Source organism: Dipodomys ordii, unplaced genomic scaffold (genome assembly GCF_000151885.1).
Source record: "Dipodomys ordii isolate 6190 unplaced genomic scaffold, Dord_2.0 Scaffold68, whole genome shotgun sequence".
NCBI classification, from domain to species: Eukaryota; Metazoa; Chordata; class Mammalia; order Rodentia; family Heteromyidae; genus Dipodomys; species Dipodomys ordii.
Window position 1 is genome coordinate 6,417,027 of NW_012267284.1, and position 14,553 is coordinate 6,431,579.

The 14,553-nt window shown below is 47.9% G+C and overlaps 1 protein-coding gene across 1 annotated transcript in view; it reads right to left on the minus strand.

Moving 5' to 3' along the window:
- Smurf1 (SMAD specific E3 ubiquitin protein ligase 1) overlaps positions 1 to 14,553 on the minus strand; it is a 130,972-nt gene that overhangs the window by 9,217 nt on the left and 107,202 nt on the right. The window contains exons 11-16 of the mRNA XM_013023406.1: positions 7,473 to 7,511; positions 6,464 to 6,572; positions 3,908 to 4,041; positions 3,421 to 3,486; positions 2,507 to 2,582; positions 49 to 546 (exon numbers count right to left, since the gene is read on the minus strand). Coding sequence (XP_012878860.1) covers positions 49 to 546; positions 2,507 to 2,582; positions 3,421 to 3,486; positions 3,908 to 4,041; positions 6,464 to 6,572; positions 7,473 to 7,511 — 922 coding nt within the window. The remainder of the gene's footprint in view (positions 1 to 48; positions 547 to 2,506; positions 2,583 to 3,420; positions 3,487 to 3,907; positions 4,042 to 6,463; positions 6,573 to 7,472; positions 7,512 to 14,553) is intronic.

Below are 14,553 nucleotides of genomic sequence, written 5' to 3' on the forward strand. Positions count from 1 at the left end.
CTGGTGCGCGCGGGGCCGCGCACGGAGCTCCACGGCTGCCCTCGGCGCAGGACGGCTAGCTTGCGCCGGGGTGGCGACGGCCTTGCTCCCCCGCCACCAGCTCCCCACAAAACGATGGCCTCGCTGCAGCACAGGCCACGCGACCGCCCCTCTCCCCGCTGCCCACGGACATCACAGGCCCGCCTGCCGCCTGGCTCCTCCGTGGCATTCCTCACCCGAGGCCGGGGCACCGGCTGGCCACCACCTTCCCCCAGCCTTCCCCGGCCCCGGGGACACCGGACCCCAGGGCGGAGCCCGGTCTCACCGTAGCCTTCCGGCAGCTCTGGCGACTGGTGGCCGTGCGGTCGGTTCTGGGGTGTCTGCAGCGACCCGCGCACCTCGGGGTTCCGCAGCCGCTGCGTCTGCAGTCTCTGCTCTTGACTCGGGGATTCCGCGAACCTGCAGTTCCCACCGCCTGCCGCCGCCCCGGTGCCGTCCGTGTACGGGGCCGGCTCCTCCATGAGGCCGCTCAGCGGCCTTCCGGGCCCCAAGTCTTCATACACCGTTCTGGAACAAACGGTGCAGCAAGATGGAAACTGAGTGTCCCTAGACACACTCCCTAGAACCTTCAGGTCCCCACAAGCTGTCACGCACACTCCGTCTTCTTCAACAATCAGTGCTCAAGTGCTTTAATGAAAGAAAAAGGAGACAGGGAGGCGGGTGGCCAGAGGGCGTCGGGGCGGCCTAGGGTAGTGCTGGCTGGCTGGAAAGACCAACAGCACTTCCTGTCTCTTGCCGAATCAGACCAGGAAGCTCACCATTTGAGGCTAGCCTGGGCAACACATTAGGGAGACTCCATCTCCACCCACCAGCCAGGCAATTGTGCACACCTGTAATCCTAGCTAAATAATGGGAGTCATGGATGGGAGGATCAAAATCCAAAGCCAGTCTGGGAAAAACAGGAGGATCTCATCTAAAAAACTGAAGCAAGGGGGGTAGGGGGGGAGGCTGGGAAGGGATGTGAAGGGTAAACAAAGGCGGAGGCTGCAATGCTTGATAAGAAATGTACGCATTATCCTGCCCATGTAATTATAACCCCTCTGTACAGTATGTTCACAAAAAAAAATTTTAAAAAATTGAAGCAAAAAGGGGCTGGGGGGGGTGTGGCTCAAGTGTTAGAGCACCTGCCTATCAAAGTGAGGCCCTGGCTTCAACCCAACACTGGAGAAAAACACCAACCCTGGCGGGGCACCAGTGGCTCACACCTATAATACTAGCTACTCAGGAGACTGAGATCTGTGATCAAGGCTCAATGCTGGCCTGGTGAAAGTTAAGGAGACTCATCTCCAATTAACCACCAAAAAGCCAGAAGTGGAGCTTTGACTCAAGTGGCAGAGCACTACCCTTGAGCAAAAAAGTTCTAGGATAGACCCCCTGACCCTGAGTTCAAATATAAAGAGTGGAACCCCACCCCCCAAAAAACAAAAAAACAACCACCAACAACCCCGCACTATAAAGGGGATTGTAAAATAATATTTAATTTTTCTTGATTTCAAATCAAACCCAAGCAGTCCACTATTTTATTGTGTAGCAAGCCACAATGAGTCTAAGTACTTTTAAAACATGAATCTTTGCTCCCTGGGCAATTCTGAAGACTTTCATGGACCCTTTTCTCTTATTAAGCAAATGCTTAAAAAAAAATTCTGATATTGAAGTTCAAACACATACAGAAATTGGGGAACTAGAGCGACCAGTCTTCCCCGCCCTGCATGCTAGTTACAGGCACAGCGGGCAGCGCTGCCTGAATCCCAGAGGGCACCCCACCGGGCTCAGGAGAGCCCAAGCTCATTCTTCCAGTCTGAAAGGAGACCCTCAAGTCCCAGTCTGTTCAGCTCTCTCCAGTTGTCTCTGATGTGACCATCACAGTCCATGCCTGGCGTCCGGTGCAGGTCTTAGTCTTTTCTTTCTGATTTAGGTCCTCCGTCTTTCCTTTGGACTCTCAATCTTTCAGTGCACTGAAGACACTGGGCTATCTGCCCTACTCGGTAACAAGAGTGGCATAAATGCCCTGCCATCTCTTGTGACGTTGGTAACAGGCACTAAGGACTGCTGCCTACATCCATCAGTTGACGAAGGATTGTGAAACTGAGAGTGTCTTAGCCCTGCCCCTCAATAGATTTTAAAGATCCTTGCTGATGCTCAAACGCCGCTGGGGGAGGGGCCACGGGGGAGGCTAGCCAGGAAGATAGGATCTCACTGTGTTGTCCAAGCTGGCCCCAAACATGTGACCCTACTACCTTCACCCTCTAGAGTACTGGGATTATAGGCATGCACCACTATACCTGGCTAACCTGTCGCAGCTCTGGTTGGGGAGAGCCTTCCTAAATTGGATCCTTTCTAAATATACAGGCTGGATCGAGTTTTCTCCTGAAGCCTGTGAATGCATCTTGTGACACAGGCCGAGAGCCTAAGGAGCAGAGAATTCCTAAGGAGCTGGGGTCAGCGTGGCCAGCGGTGGTATACATACCCTTCATTTTCTAGCAGTCCCCTGCAGTCCACCACTGACCCTCCAGTGCCTATCCGGTCTCGCGTCTGTAAACTGACTAGAAGAGAACAGTGGTGTGCATTAGCATCCAGGGCAGCGGCAAAATCCACGTGTGCCCTCTGATCTCCCCACAGCAGCGCAACACTACCACTTGGGGAAGCTCTGGAAAGGTGCCGCATTTCTCATGCTTCTAAGGCGCCAATGCCTTAAGAAGCTGTGACTCAGGTTTCATAAGGACATACAGAACTTGCAGGTCCAGAAGTGAAGATCGGACTAAATATTTATGCTCTGAATTCTATGAGCAGAGATGTTCATAAAGCTGGTCCCCTGCCCCGTGCCCTCTCCCCACCCCCAGCACACCCCTCCACAGGAAGGATAAGGCTCAGGTGGAAGACAAGTGGGGCCCTCTTCATCATCATTTTCAGGATGGGTTCACTCCATGCATTTGCTTCAAGCCAGTGACAGAGTTACTTGTGCTGCCATGAGACATTTCCAGTCCCCTGCATTCCCCTAGAATCCTGGCAGGGTCAGCAATGGGATGCGCTAGGTGACAGGGCAGCCCCGTCCTTGAAATGCCTCCAGCCAACACTGTAACCCTGACTCTCACAGTGCCGGGTCTTCATTACAGAGGATCTTGTCCATAGACAATGCGGCTGCCCGAGGAACCTGCCGCACTCCCGCACAGGTGGCCACTCTTCTTACCACCCATTCGCCCGAGCCCTTCTGCAGAAGAGCCTTATTCACTCCTTGGATTAATGGATAAAGTGCCCTGAGAGGAGAAGGGTGGAGGCGGAGATGGCCACCTGTGCCTGCCGGGGGGAGGAGGTCAGCCTCAGAGGTGGAGAGCAAGCCAGGTTCTTTAAGAGCAGCCTTTAGACAGATGAGAAGACTCTTACCCACTATTTGGCCACGAACTGCATCAGAATCTGAGGGATTTAGTTTGCACAAATCCAAACGCTGGTCTGAAAACAAACAATGCAAAACTTTACCCAAGGGAAGGGCTCTAGGGAGAAAGGCAGGGATTCAGCCATCAGCATTCAAAAAGCAAGACAAAACCAAAGGAGAACTACAAAGCCAGGCACCAATCTGATTAACCAGCTTTTTAGCTGGAAGTGGAGCTATGGTTCAAGTAAAAGAGCGCCAGTCTTGAGTGCAAAAGCTAAGGAACAGCTAGCTCCCAGGCCCTGAGTTCAAGCACAAGGACCAACACCAGAGGGAGAGGGAGAGAGAAAGAGGGAGAGAGAGAGGGAGAGAGGGAGGGAGGGGGGGAAGGAGTGAGGGAGGGAGGGAAGGAGGGAAGAAAGAAGGGGAGGGAGGAAGGAAGAAAAGGAAAGGAAAGGAAAGCAGCTGCGCTGAGGTGGGCGGGGAGGCGCTGCTTCTTACAGCCAGTGTCTTTCAATCTGCTGATGGCATTGGAAAGCAGCCGCACACAGCCCAGGAAGCCCGCTCCCTGCTTCTTGTGAATCTTCTTGTGGTTCCACACGCTGATGGTTATAGAATCTGTTTTCCCAACGTATCTGCACAGAACATGCAAGTCATGTCAAGCTCATGACTGTGAGTTAGAACCGTTTCATTCAATTCCATCCCGCAAGGCTTAAGAAGCTGCACAAAATAATGCTGGCACTCCAGCTGGATGGGGCTGAGGTTTACTGTGTTCTAGAACTTCCGCACGACAGTAACATCCATGCTGCTACCAATCAATTTGCAACAAGGGACTCTTTAGAAACATACAACTCCACCCCAAGCACACCAACCCACAAGCAGCTACTCAGGAAACTGGCAGGACAAAAACTGGTAACCACTTTCCAAGCCATTTCTGGGGCCTTGCGTGTCACTGAAAGGAAATCTCATAATAAAATCACTAGTCACACAGTGTTACTTTGACGAAAATCTGCAAGCATGGCTATGAAAGAAAAGTGGTCTATAAAGTGCAATATCCAAAGTACAATCCACTGTTTTGGAGGAATATATAAAATTGGTTGTTGCGAGATTAAGTATGTTTGGCTAGGCAAAATGTGTTTTCTCCTATAGAAAATAATTCTGTACTAAAACAACATTAAGAAAACAATCACAAAAGAAACACAGGCCCCATGGTTTCCCTTATTTACAATAACTAGTATATGTCTAGGACAAGCAAAAAAGGTCAAAAGCTATGTATATATGATCATACAAGATGATGTTAAGTGAAGTGAACCCCAAGATAGGGACACAAGTGGTTTTTTTCTTTCTTGCTATTGTTTTTAACATATTTATAATGTACTATGTGAGTTTTTTGGGTTTTTTGGTATGCTTTTCCTCCACAGAATAACTCCTGTTTTCACTGTGTTTGATTCTGGTGCCCTGCATCTTGCATATACATTTTTCTAATTTGGGGAGGGGAAAGGAAATAACAAAATGCTTAACTAAGGGTACAAGTAGACCCGTTCTAACTGAGATGTTCAACACACTATTGAAAATGAACTTTACAATGTCGGCTGGGGGGAGGGAGGAGTTGGGGAGGTGAGGAAGGAAGGGATGGTAGGAGACAAACAAAGGAGGAGGTAACAATGCTCAATAGGAAATGGACTCATTACCTTACTCATGTAACTGTAACTCCTCTGTACAGTATTTTTACAATCAAAAACATAAAAAATAAACATTGCTTTTTAAAACAGAAAAAAGAAATCAGGAGGTAGAGATAGGAGGATGGTTGGAGGACAGCTCAGGCAAGTTAGCAAGGCCCTATCTGGAAAATAAGCTGGGTGGGGCAGTACTCACCTGTAATCCCAGCTTAGTACTAGAGTACAGCTAGGAAGCTCACAGGTCAAAACTGGCCAGGGTAGAAGCCTTACAAGACCCTATCTGAAAAAAAACTACTAAAACCCAAAGGGATGGGATGCATGGCTCAAGTGATAGAACACTTGCCTAGTAAGCTGGAGGCCAGGAAGTCAAACACCACTATCATAAAAACAAACACAAAAAAAGAATAAAAAGAAATATGGTCATAATAATGTAGTTTTAGGTAAGATTTCAGTGAAAACACAGCATGTCAGAGACACGAACTTCAGTCCTTCTTTCTGCCAAAATGATTATGGGAAGGAAAAGTTTGAGTTCAGTTAAGTTAGGGAGAAAAATCCCAAAATTAACTAACTAACTAACTAAATGAGGTGGATGGGGAAGAAGGTGGGGGAGGAGAGATGGGGAATCAGACAGAGAAGTGTAGACGTGAATACAATCAAAGCACATTATGTGTATGTATGGGAATGTCATGATGACTTCCCTCTCTGTGGACAATTTGGTACATGTCAATACAAATATTTATGGGAATGTCAAAGGCAAACATTGCCAAGTACAGGAACAGAAGGATCAGGCAATATGTGTTCATTTGCCCATATATATTTTTCTTCTAGTACTGAGGATTGAGCCCAGGGCTCCCCAGGCAAGTGCTTGACACCACTAAGCTATACCCTCAGCCGGGTACACGCGCGCAAGCACGCACTCACAGTGCAAGCTTGCACTCAGGGCCTGGGTGCTGTCCCTGGGCTTTTTCATTCAAGGCTAACATTACCATTTGAGTCATAGCTCCACGTCTGGATTTTTGCTGGTTAGTTGGATATAGGCGCCTCATGGGCTTTCCTCCTCAGGCTGACTTTGAACCATGATCCTCAGCTCTGTCTCCTGAGTAGCCAGGATTACAGGTATGAGCCACCGGTTCTGGGTCTTGGCTCTTTTTAAAGTTTTAAGTTACCCAAGCTGGCTTCAGACTGTCAACCCTCACGGCTCTGCTTCCTGAGTAGCTGGGGTTACACGCTGGGCCCCCCATGCCAAGCTCATCATCCACTTTGTTTTCAATAAAGGTTTGCAATCCACTGTTTTCCTTTCTTTTCAAAATGCTTCTCCTTCAACACTCAGCCCCTGCTTCTAGCTCTCCCCAAATAGCGGGCAGGATGTTCAACTCACAGGTCGTAGTGCTGATTCCACTTTGGGTCCAATGTGTTTTTCACAGTGTCGGTCGAGTGGCACTGCCCAGAGCCATCCACAACAATCTTAGCGAAGGGGTCAGGGAGTCCTGAAGGAAAGAGGACAGCGATGCCCAGATGAGACCAGGAGTCTAGTTGTCCAGTAAAGTAAAGCAAGGGAGGCGTATCATTTAACTTTCTAGGGGATACCTGTAGGCCTCACTCTTAGCGGAAAGGCAACTAAAGAAATAGGCTCCATCCCATCTCTTGATGAGCTTATTAATGGTAGCAGGACCACTATGTGGAGAACAGGTATGTATACACCCTCAAAAGTCACTGCTCCCAGCAATCTTGCTTGCTGGTGCCGCTCTGTCTTGCCTATGGAAGCAAGCCTTCACCAAGCCCTAACCCCAAGTCCTCAAGCACTGATCGGAGCAGAAATCTGGCAGACAGGTGGTGAGCAGGGAGCTGGGAGCTTTCTAGATACTTGGAGAAAGCCGTTGAGCCGAGTCTCTTCATCCTCTGAGTGTGAGTAATCCCACTGAAGTTAGGAGTCTGGGGGACCAGCAAGTGTGGAGGACTGAATGCTGCTGGCCCTGACTTTATGCTGTTGAGTGTAGGTGAAGTTCTTACCTTAAGGAGTGAGGTTTTCCTTATTTTTATAGTTCCCTTAATTGCAGGGTTTTGAAAAGGAGATTGTTTGTAAAACTGGATTTATGATTTTAGTCAAAGCAGATGTTTTATAGAAAAGTGTGTCATGTGAGTTTGCATGGAGAGCCTCCAGCCAGCAGGAAGCAGTCAGTGACCTAGTGTCTAGTCACAGGAATATGGGGAAGTGGGTGTGGCTAAAGGTCCATCCAGGGCGGGGCGGGAGGAGGTGTGGCTGGTGGGGGAGGAGGGGCAGGTGTTGCCCAATCAGCTGGGAGATGGAGACTTTTAGGAGACTGTACTCAACAGGATTTTTAAGCTTAAGATTTCAGAAATACAAAAACAAGTAAGTGTTTACTTACTGAAAAAGTCTTTCTTTGCAAGGTTCTTGGCACACAATACTAAAAACAAACAAAAAATACTAAGATTAACATTTATGGACAAGATTTTCACCACAGCTATGGAGGGAAAGGATTGCAAAAATTCTCAGCCAATGATCTATCTTCTAAATTTAGTATCCCATGAACAAAAACTCAGCTCTAATCTAAAATGTAGTTTCTCAACAGGGACCAACTACAGCAAATCTAAAATGCTTTAGTTTAAATCTTAAACACACAAAGATGGATTTATCAATCTGTCCTTTGACTACATAGGAGCACATGAAAAACAAATACCTTCAATCTGTGTGAAGCATTTATTTTTACTGCAACTGCTAACAAGAACGTTTTGATATTTTGATAAGTAATCATTTATGTGTATGTATGCTATTACAAATAGAATTATTAGCTAGATGCTGGTGGTTCATTCAGGTCTACAATCCTAGCTGCTCGGGAGGCTGAGATCTAAAAATCACAGTTCAAAGCCAGCCTGAGTAGAAAAGCCCAAGAAACTTTTATCTCCAATTAGCCATCAAAATCTAGAAGTGGGGCTGTAGCTCAAGTGGTAGAATGCCAGCCAAGCAATGAATGTGAGGCCCTGAGTTCCAGTCATAGGACAACCAAAAAATATTTGGAGTTTTCCTAATTTTACCTTCAGACTATTGATTGTGTACAGAGAGCTGAGTTTTGTATATACATCATAGGCCTTACAAGCTTGAATGTGATTTATTAGCTCTCATACTTCTTTTCTGGATTCCTTTCTTTTCTACATGTAAGATGGCATCATCTAAAGGTAACTTTCACGTCTTCCTTTCTAACTTGAACGCCTGGCTGCTCATCCACATATGCCATGCTGCTTGTGGGGTGGGAGCCTTCCAAAAAAGATACTGGTATTCAGACTTTGAATCAGATGAGTCTCAAGCCAGCTTGGGGTGGGGGTGTTCGTTACTGATGAGGTTCCTTTATGCTGCCAGTTGGCATTTTTTTTTATTGTTGTTCCTTATCATGAAATGTAGTGAGACTTTGTTATGCTTTTTCTGCACTCACTCAAGAGATGCTTGTTGGGTGTTTGCCTTTATCTGTTGATATGGTACTGACTGGTTACTTTTGTTGTCTTCCTCGGAGTCTGACACTTCTGCTCCTGGACTGTTGCTCTACCTCTAGTGCCAGGCCTCCAACCCCTGGCCTGGTATTAGTACTGGGCCACCTGCATTCTGAGATCACTTCTGCTTAGTCTTGGAGCAGCACTCTTTCAATATGCTACTGTAGCTACTGTAGTTGGCTTGCTAGTGTTTAGTTGAGGAATTTCACATCCAGATTTAGAAGAGACAGTGGTGCTCTATGTAGTTTGTCTTTGTTCTGTTTGTCTAGTTTGGACTTCAGAGTCATATTGGCCTTACAAATTTGAGTCGTGGAATATTGTCTATTTTTTTAAAGTTTCTGGGGACTGGTATTCATTCTCTTCGGTGTGTGGGAACAAGCACCGGCGATGCCTTGCTTGCAACTCGACTCATCTGACCTCCACTCTGCTATATAGGGCCATTCCAACTTCGCACGTCTCCCTCTATATCACCTTGGAAGTTGGTGGATTGTCTCTAAGCTATGTGAGCTGCTGTGTTGATGGGACTCCTGTGGTGAGGAGTGATATGTTTTCCTTGCGGCCGCCCAGGCTTTGTGTAGACAGACCACTATCTATCTATCTATTTGTTTTTTTTTTCTTTTTTGGTCAGTCATGGGGCTGGGGCCAGTCAGAGCCTGAGCACTGTCCCTGAGCTCATTCGTTCAAGGCTAGCACTCTACCACTTTTGAGTCACAGCTCCACTTTCTGGTTTTTAATTGGAGTTAAGACTCTCACACACATTCCTGCCTGGGCAGGCTTTGAACACGGATCCTCAGATCTCAGCTTCCTGAGTAGCCAGGATTACAGGCGTGAGCCACTAGCACTGGCTTCAGACCACAATTTACTGCAACCTCCACTGATGTTTTGGTTGCTTCTCTAGGGACGACAGGCTTGAAGCTGGGAAGAAGCAGGACTAGGAAGTGCCAGCATCTGCCCCTCTGGTCTCATACACACCACTGTTGTGTTTATTTTTATTAGCTTGGGTTAGTTGTCCATACACTGCTTATTCCCACACAGGCTTCCGGTGTGTTCAACCAAGCTCACCGTCGGCCACTGTCCCTGCTCCCCTCATGCATGCCTATTGCTTTCACTACACTTGGGGATCATTTGAATAAGCTTCCAACAAGATGACCTTATGAACTTGAGAGAGGAATTCTGACCTGGTTACAATACATCGAGTGTTCTCATGCTTAAATGTGGCTTATTGGCGAAGTCCATCTTTAAAGCCTTTCCATGAGGTTCCCAAGTGTTTCAAGTCTCGGGGGTACTAGCGCCCACCTCCCAAGCACCAGGTGCTCCTCCTCCTCCCACTCACCCCAACGTGCCCACCCCTCGGCCCTACCACGCCCAAGCTCCCAATGCCAGTCCTAAGGGCCAGTCAAGACAAGGGCCACCACCTCCCCGCCCCCCATGAAATTCTGCAGTGCCTTCCCATTGCTAAGCGCCAGACCCGGGGACAATCTGACCCCCCCCCCACCTCACTTCAACAGCAGTGGGCCCTGGAAGCCAATGCTAGAGTGCTTCTAAACAGAATCATGCTAATGTCGTATCTCAAAAATACCCGTCTTTGTTCAACTTCCAGGGCAGGCATGTGGCTGCCATGCTCCAGAGATTATGTCATGACAAAGAGAAGGTCTCAGCACAAAGCAAATGTTGCCTCAACTTTGTAAAAAGGTCATTTAGGGTCATCTTGAATCTAACTTAAAAGCATGTGATTTATCCTATGAAAATAACTTTATAATCTTGAAAAAAATCCCTTGTTCTTGCTAGGAGGGTAATGAATAAAAGCTAATTCGTTGATGGTATAAATCCCACGTTACATAGCTCTGCCACAGAGATGAGTTCAGCTTCAATGGATGCGAAGTTCGAGGGCTACAATTAAGGACAGAGACCTGGCTTACTTTTCAGGGCAGGCCTGGCATAGTTACTGCACCCCAGTTCCCACGTGCCCCTTGACCATGGCCAGTCCCATCTTGCACAGTCTGCTTTTCTGACCGCATCCCACGGTCAGGGAACGTGGCGCAGCACTCCCGGCACATGGGCCCGCCGGAGGCTTGCTCCAGCAGAAGAGGCACTCAAGTACCAACGCTCCTCACCACTTCTGACCTCTGAGCCTGGAACCCTGGCTGTAAATATGTCACATTATGTCTTGTGTTTAGAGACAGGGAGGGTCTCATTACAAAGGCAAGGATGCCCTGGAGCTCACGATCCTCCATCAGCCTTTTTTGGGGGGGGGGCTGGGGGTGGGAGGGGGTGGTCCTGGGCTTGAGTTCACGCCCTGGGTGCTGTCATTGAGCTGCTTTTTATTCAAAGCTAGCTAGCACTTTACTTGAGCCACTTGTAGTTCTGACTGTTTTTTAAGTAGTTGGTTTGGAAATAAGAGTCTTATAAACCTTCTTGCCCAGGCTGGCTTTGAACTGTGATCCTCGGATCTCAGCCTCCTGAATAGCTAGGATTACAGGCATGAGCCACCAACACCTGCCTCTTTTTCTTTTATGTAGGTGTCAGTTCTTATAAATGTCTCTTGATTCATCCTTTCCTTTAAGTCACTCTCCTGTTCTTAGCGCCACCTAATCATGACAATGCCTTCCCTGGCCGAAATCCACTGCAAGGTCAATTAAATAGGTAGATTTAATTAGGTAGCCAATAAAGAGAACAGGGTATTCAGGCAGGAAGAGAAGTTTATTGTATTACTGTACAGCTTCCCACACGGTGCATGGTGGAGAGAGAGCACACGGCCAAAGGGGCCAGAGAGCTGTTTTGCCCAGTCTTAAGTAGGGAAGGGGGCGGGGAGAAGGTGTGATCAGGGAAGGTATGGCACCATGGATTTGGACCTGACCTCAGAGCCTCCCCTCCCAGTCTGATGGAAGGTGTGACTGGGGCAGCCCAGGATGAGACTTTGGGGGGGGGGGGAGGAAGGGGAGGGCCTCCAGGTGTGCCAGTTACCTAGATGACAGGTACTGGGTGGAGACTTAGCCAAGAGGAGGGAGGAGTCGTCCCGCCTTCTCAGGGTGGACCTTACATCCACAAGATGCTTTCTTCTTTTCTGACACAGCATCTCCCTCTCCTGCCTAGATTGACCTCAAACCCCTGGACTGACTCAGCAAAGCCTGCCTCTGGGACTATAAACACAGTTGTACTGTGTCATGTTCAATATTGTTACTTTTTTTTAAGGAAAAAAAACCCCAAAACACCTTGTTTCCATTTCCTGGAATGTTATTGTTGTTTTGGGATATGTAGCCTAGGCTGGCCTTGAACTACTCCTGCCTTAGTTGCCCAAGTGTTGGGATTACAGGTGTACACAACCATGTCCAATCACAAATTTGTCTTTTGAGACGACATTTTCATGCTCTAATGACTGTATCATATTTTACTGCAATCCGTACATCTCTTTCCCACTGGCTATTTTGGAGATGAGGCATTGCTAATACAAGCCTACAATGTCTCCTGGCTGTGCTTCCCTCCTCACTAGGATGACAGCCATGCAGACAACCATTGACTCAGCAGAGCAACTGGATGGTTTGGATGCCGTTAAAGACAAAATGCAAGTCCTTCCTTATCAGTGTCAGCAGCTAAATCTCATCAAACGCTAGCAAGGCAGTGTACTGTCCATGCTGGTCACATTCCTGCTACATTCTTCTCACTGGCCAGAAAACTGAGGCTGGACTCTTCTACCATAGTCCGTTAGAAAAGAAATGTGAAACTGGGTGCCAGTGGCTCACACCTGTAATTCTAGCTACTCAGGAGGCTGAGAGCCGAGGATCATGGTTTGAAGCCAGCCCAGGCAGAGAAGTCCATGACACTTTTATCTCCAATTAACCATAAAAAGCCAAAAGCAGAGCTGTGGCTCAAGTGGTAGAACACTAGCCTTGAGTACAAAGCTTAGGGGCAGCAGCCAAGCCCCTGAGTCCAAGCTCTAGGTAGGTAGATGGGGGGGGACACACGCTTGCACATGTATGTTCTCATACACACACAAGAATGCACAGGAAAGGCCACTGGAGTGATGATGGGATGGGGGTGGTGCAGCAAGGCTCCCTGTGGCTTGGGCATGCCCACCACAATGGGCACCAGCTGCAAGACAGGGGCAGGGCAGGGCAGGGCTCAGGGCAGTAAGGACAGAGCAAGGCCAGTACACAGAGCCACATAAGGTACCTCTGCCTTCTCCCACACGGCTGCCCTGCCTGAGGAGCAGCAGACCCAGACCTGAGAAGGACACACGACCCAGAGCCACAAGCATCACACAATGTTACATCCTGAAAGACAGTTTCCCTCCTCAAACAGAGACTTCCCATTCGTACTCAACTTACAGAAGCTAGCTACATGCTAAGCTACAAAGGACAGTTTACTTAATTCTTCAACTTTTGGAACAATTCTAAGTAGCTCTTGGATTAAAGACGGAACAGAAATGAGAGAGTATCTGAAATCCAATGAGAACACTCTGCTAAAACACAGACTGGAATTCAATCCTTAAAAATACAGGAAAAGCCAAGTATGGTGGTGCAGGTCTGTAACCACAGCACATGGAACGCTAAGGAAAGATGTTCATAAGCCCCAGGCCAGCCTGTGCTACGTGAGATCCTTCCTCAAACAGCTGGGCATGTCACTTCAGCCATTCAGGAGGTGGAGGTCTGGAGGATGGAGTGATAGGAAGCCAGGCATGGGCAAGCTATTACAATAGCAGGCTTTAGTGGCGTGCACCTATCACCCAGCTACACAGAGAGCACAGTAAAATTTTGTCCAGCTGAGTCTGGGCATAAAGTGGGACCCTATTTCAAAAGCAAACAGCACATATAATAGGGCTAGAATGGAGCTCAAATGGTAGTGTGCCTGGTCTAGCAAGTTTTACACACCAGTACCAAGAGAAAGGAAAAGGAGGGAGGTGGGAAGAGGAGACAAAGGGGAGGGAGAGGGGGAGGAGGCTAAGAGGAGGGGGAAGAGGAGGGACTAAGTTAAAACAAAACTGAAAAGAGCAAACCTGTGGCAGTAAATAAGAGGAAGCAGGGAGCGCAAATAATATACAGAAGACAAAAGAAAGCCACAAGAAAATGCTTACCGGCAAACTGCCCTATTAGAAAATGAGCCCAAGAAGCAATCAAAGCTCTGCCTAACATTCATAGAAACAGTTTAATTGGTGCTGCCCACGAAAGCAAGGCACCAACAGAGGGTCTGACAGGCAAACAACAACAACTTAGGAAGCTTTCAAGATCCAGGCAGTTCTCATCTTATAAAATAAATTTGAAAAACAGGGTGTCACCCCAACTGAATTCATAAGGCTACCACAGAAGCGGAAACTACATCAAAAGACAGTAAGGTCACAGGTTCTGGTGAAGCTATCCTCCTCCTAATACCGCAAGCTTTTCCCTTTTCCAGAATGTTCTAGAGTTGGAACTACAGTGTGTAGCTTTTCCTTTCTTTCTTGTAATTTTTGTTGGTCATGGGGCTTGAACTCAGGGCCTGGGCGCTGTCCTCAAGTTTTTGTGCTCAAGGTGAGCGCTCTACCACTTTGAACCACAGTGCCACTTCCAGTCTTCTGGTGGTTCACTGGAAAGAAAAGAGTCTCACAGACTTTCCTAGCCAGGCTGGCCTAGAACCTTGTTCCTCAGATCTCAGTCTCTTGAGTGGCTAGGATTACAGGAGTGAGCCACTACTGCCCAGCTTGTGTGTAGCCTTCTCAAATTGGCCTCTTTCACTTAGTTTTACTCACCAACAGTGAAAAGACATATTATCCAATTAAAGCACAGGCAATGGAACCAAACAGACACTCCTCCACACATACAAACTGTCAATGTGCTCATCAGGGAGAATGGAACAAGGTAACAGTAGAGCACCCAGGGACTATGGGAGAGGGGGGCATATGCCAGGAGGGATATGGAAAAGTGGACATACCAATGTTGACCATGGCAGTGGAACCCATGCAGCCACTTCGTTTTGCTTTTTTTTTTTTTT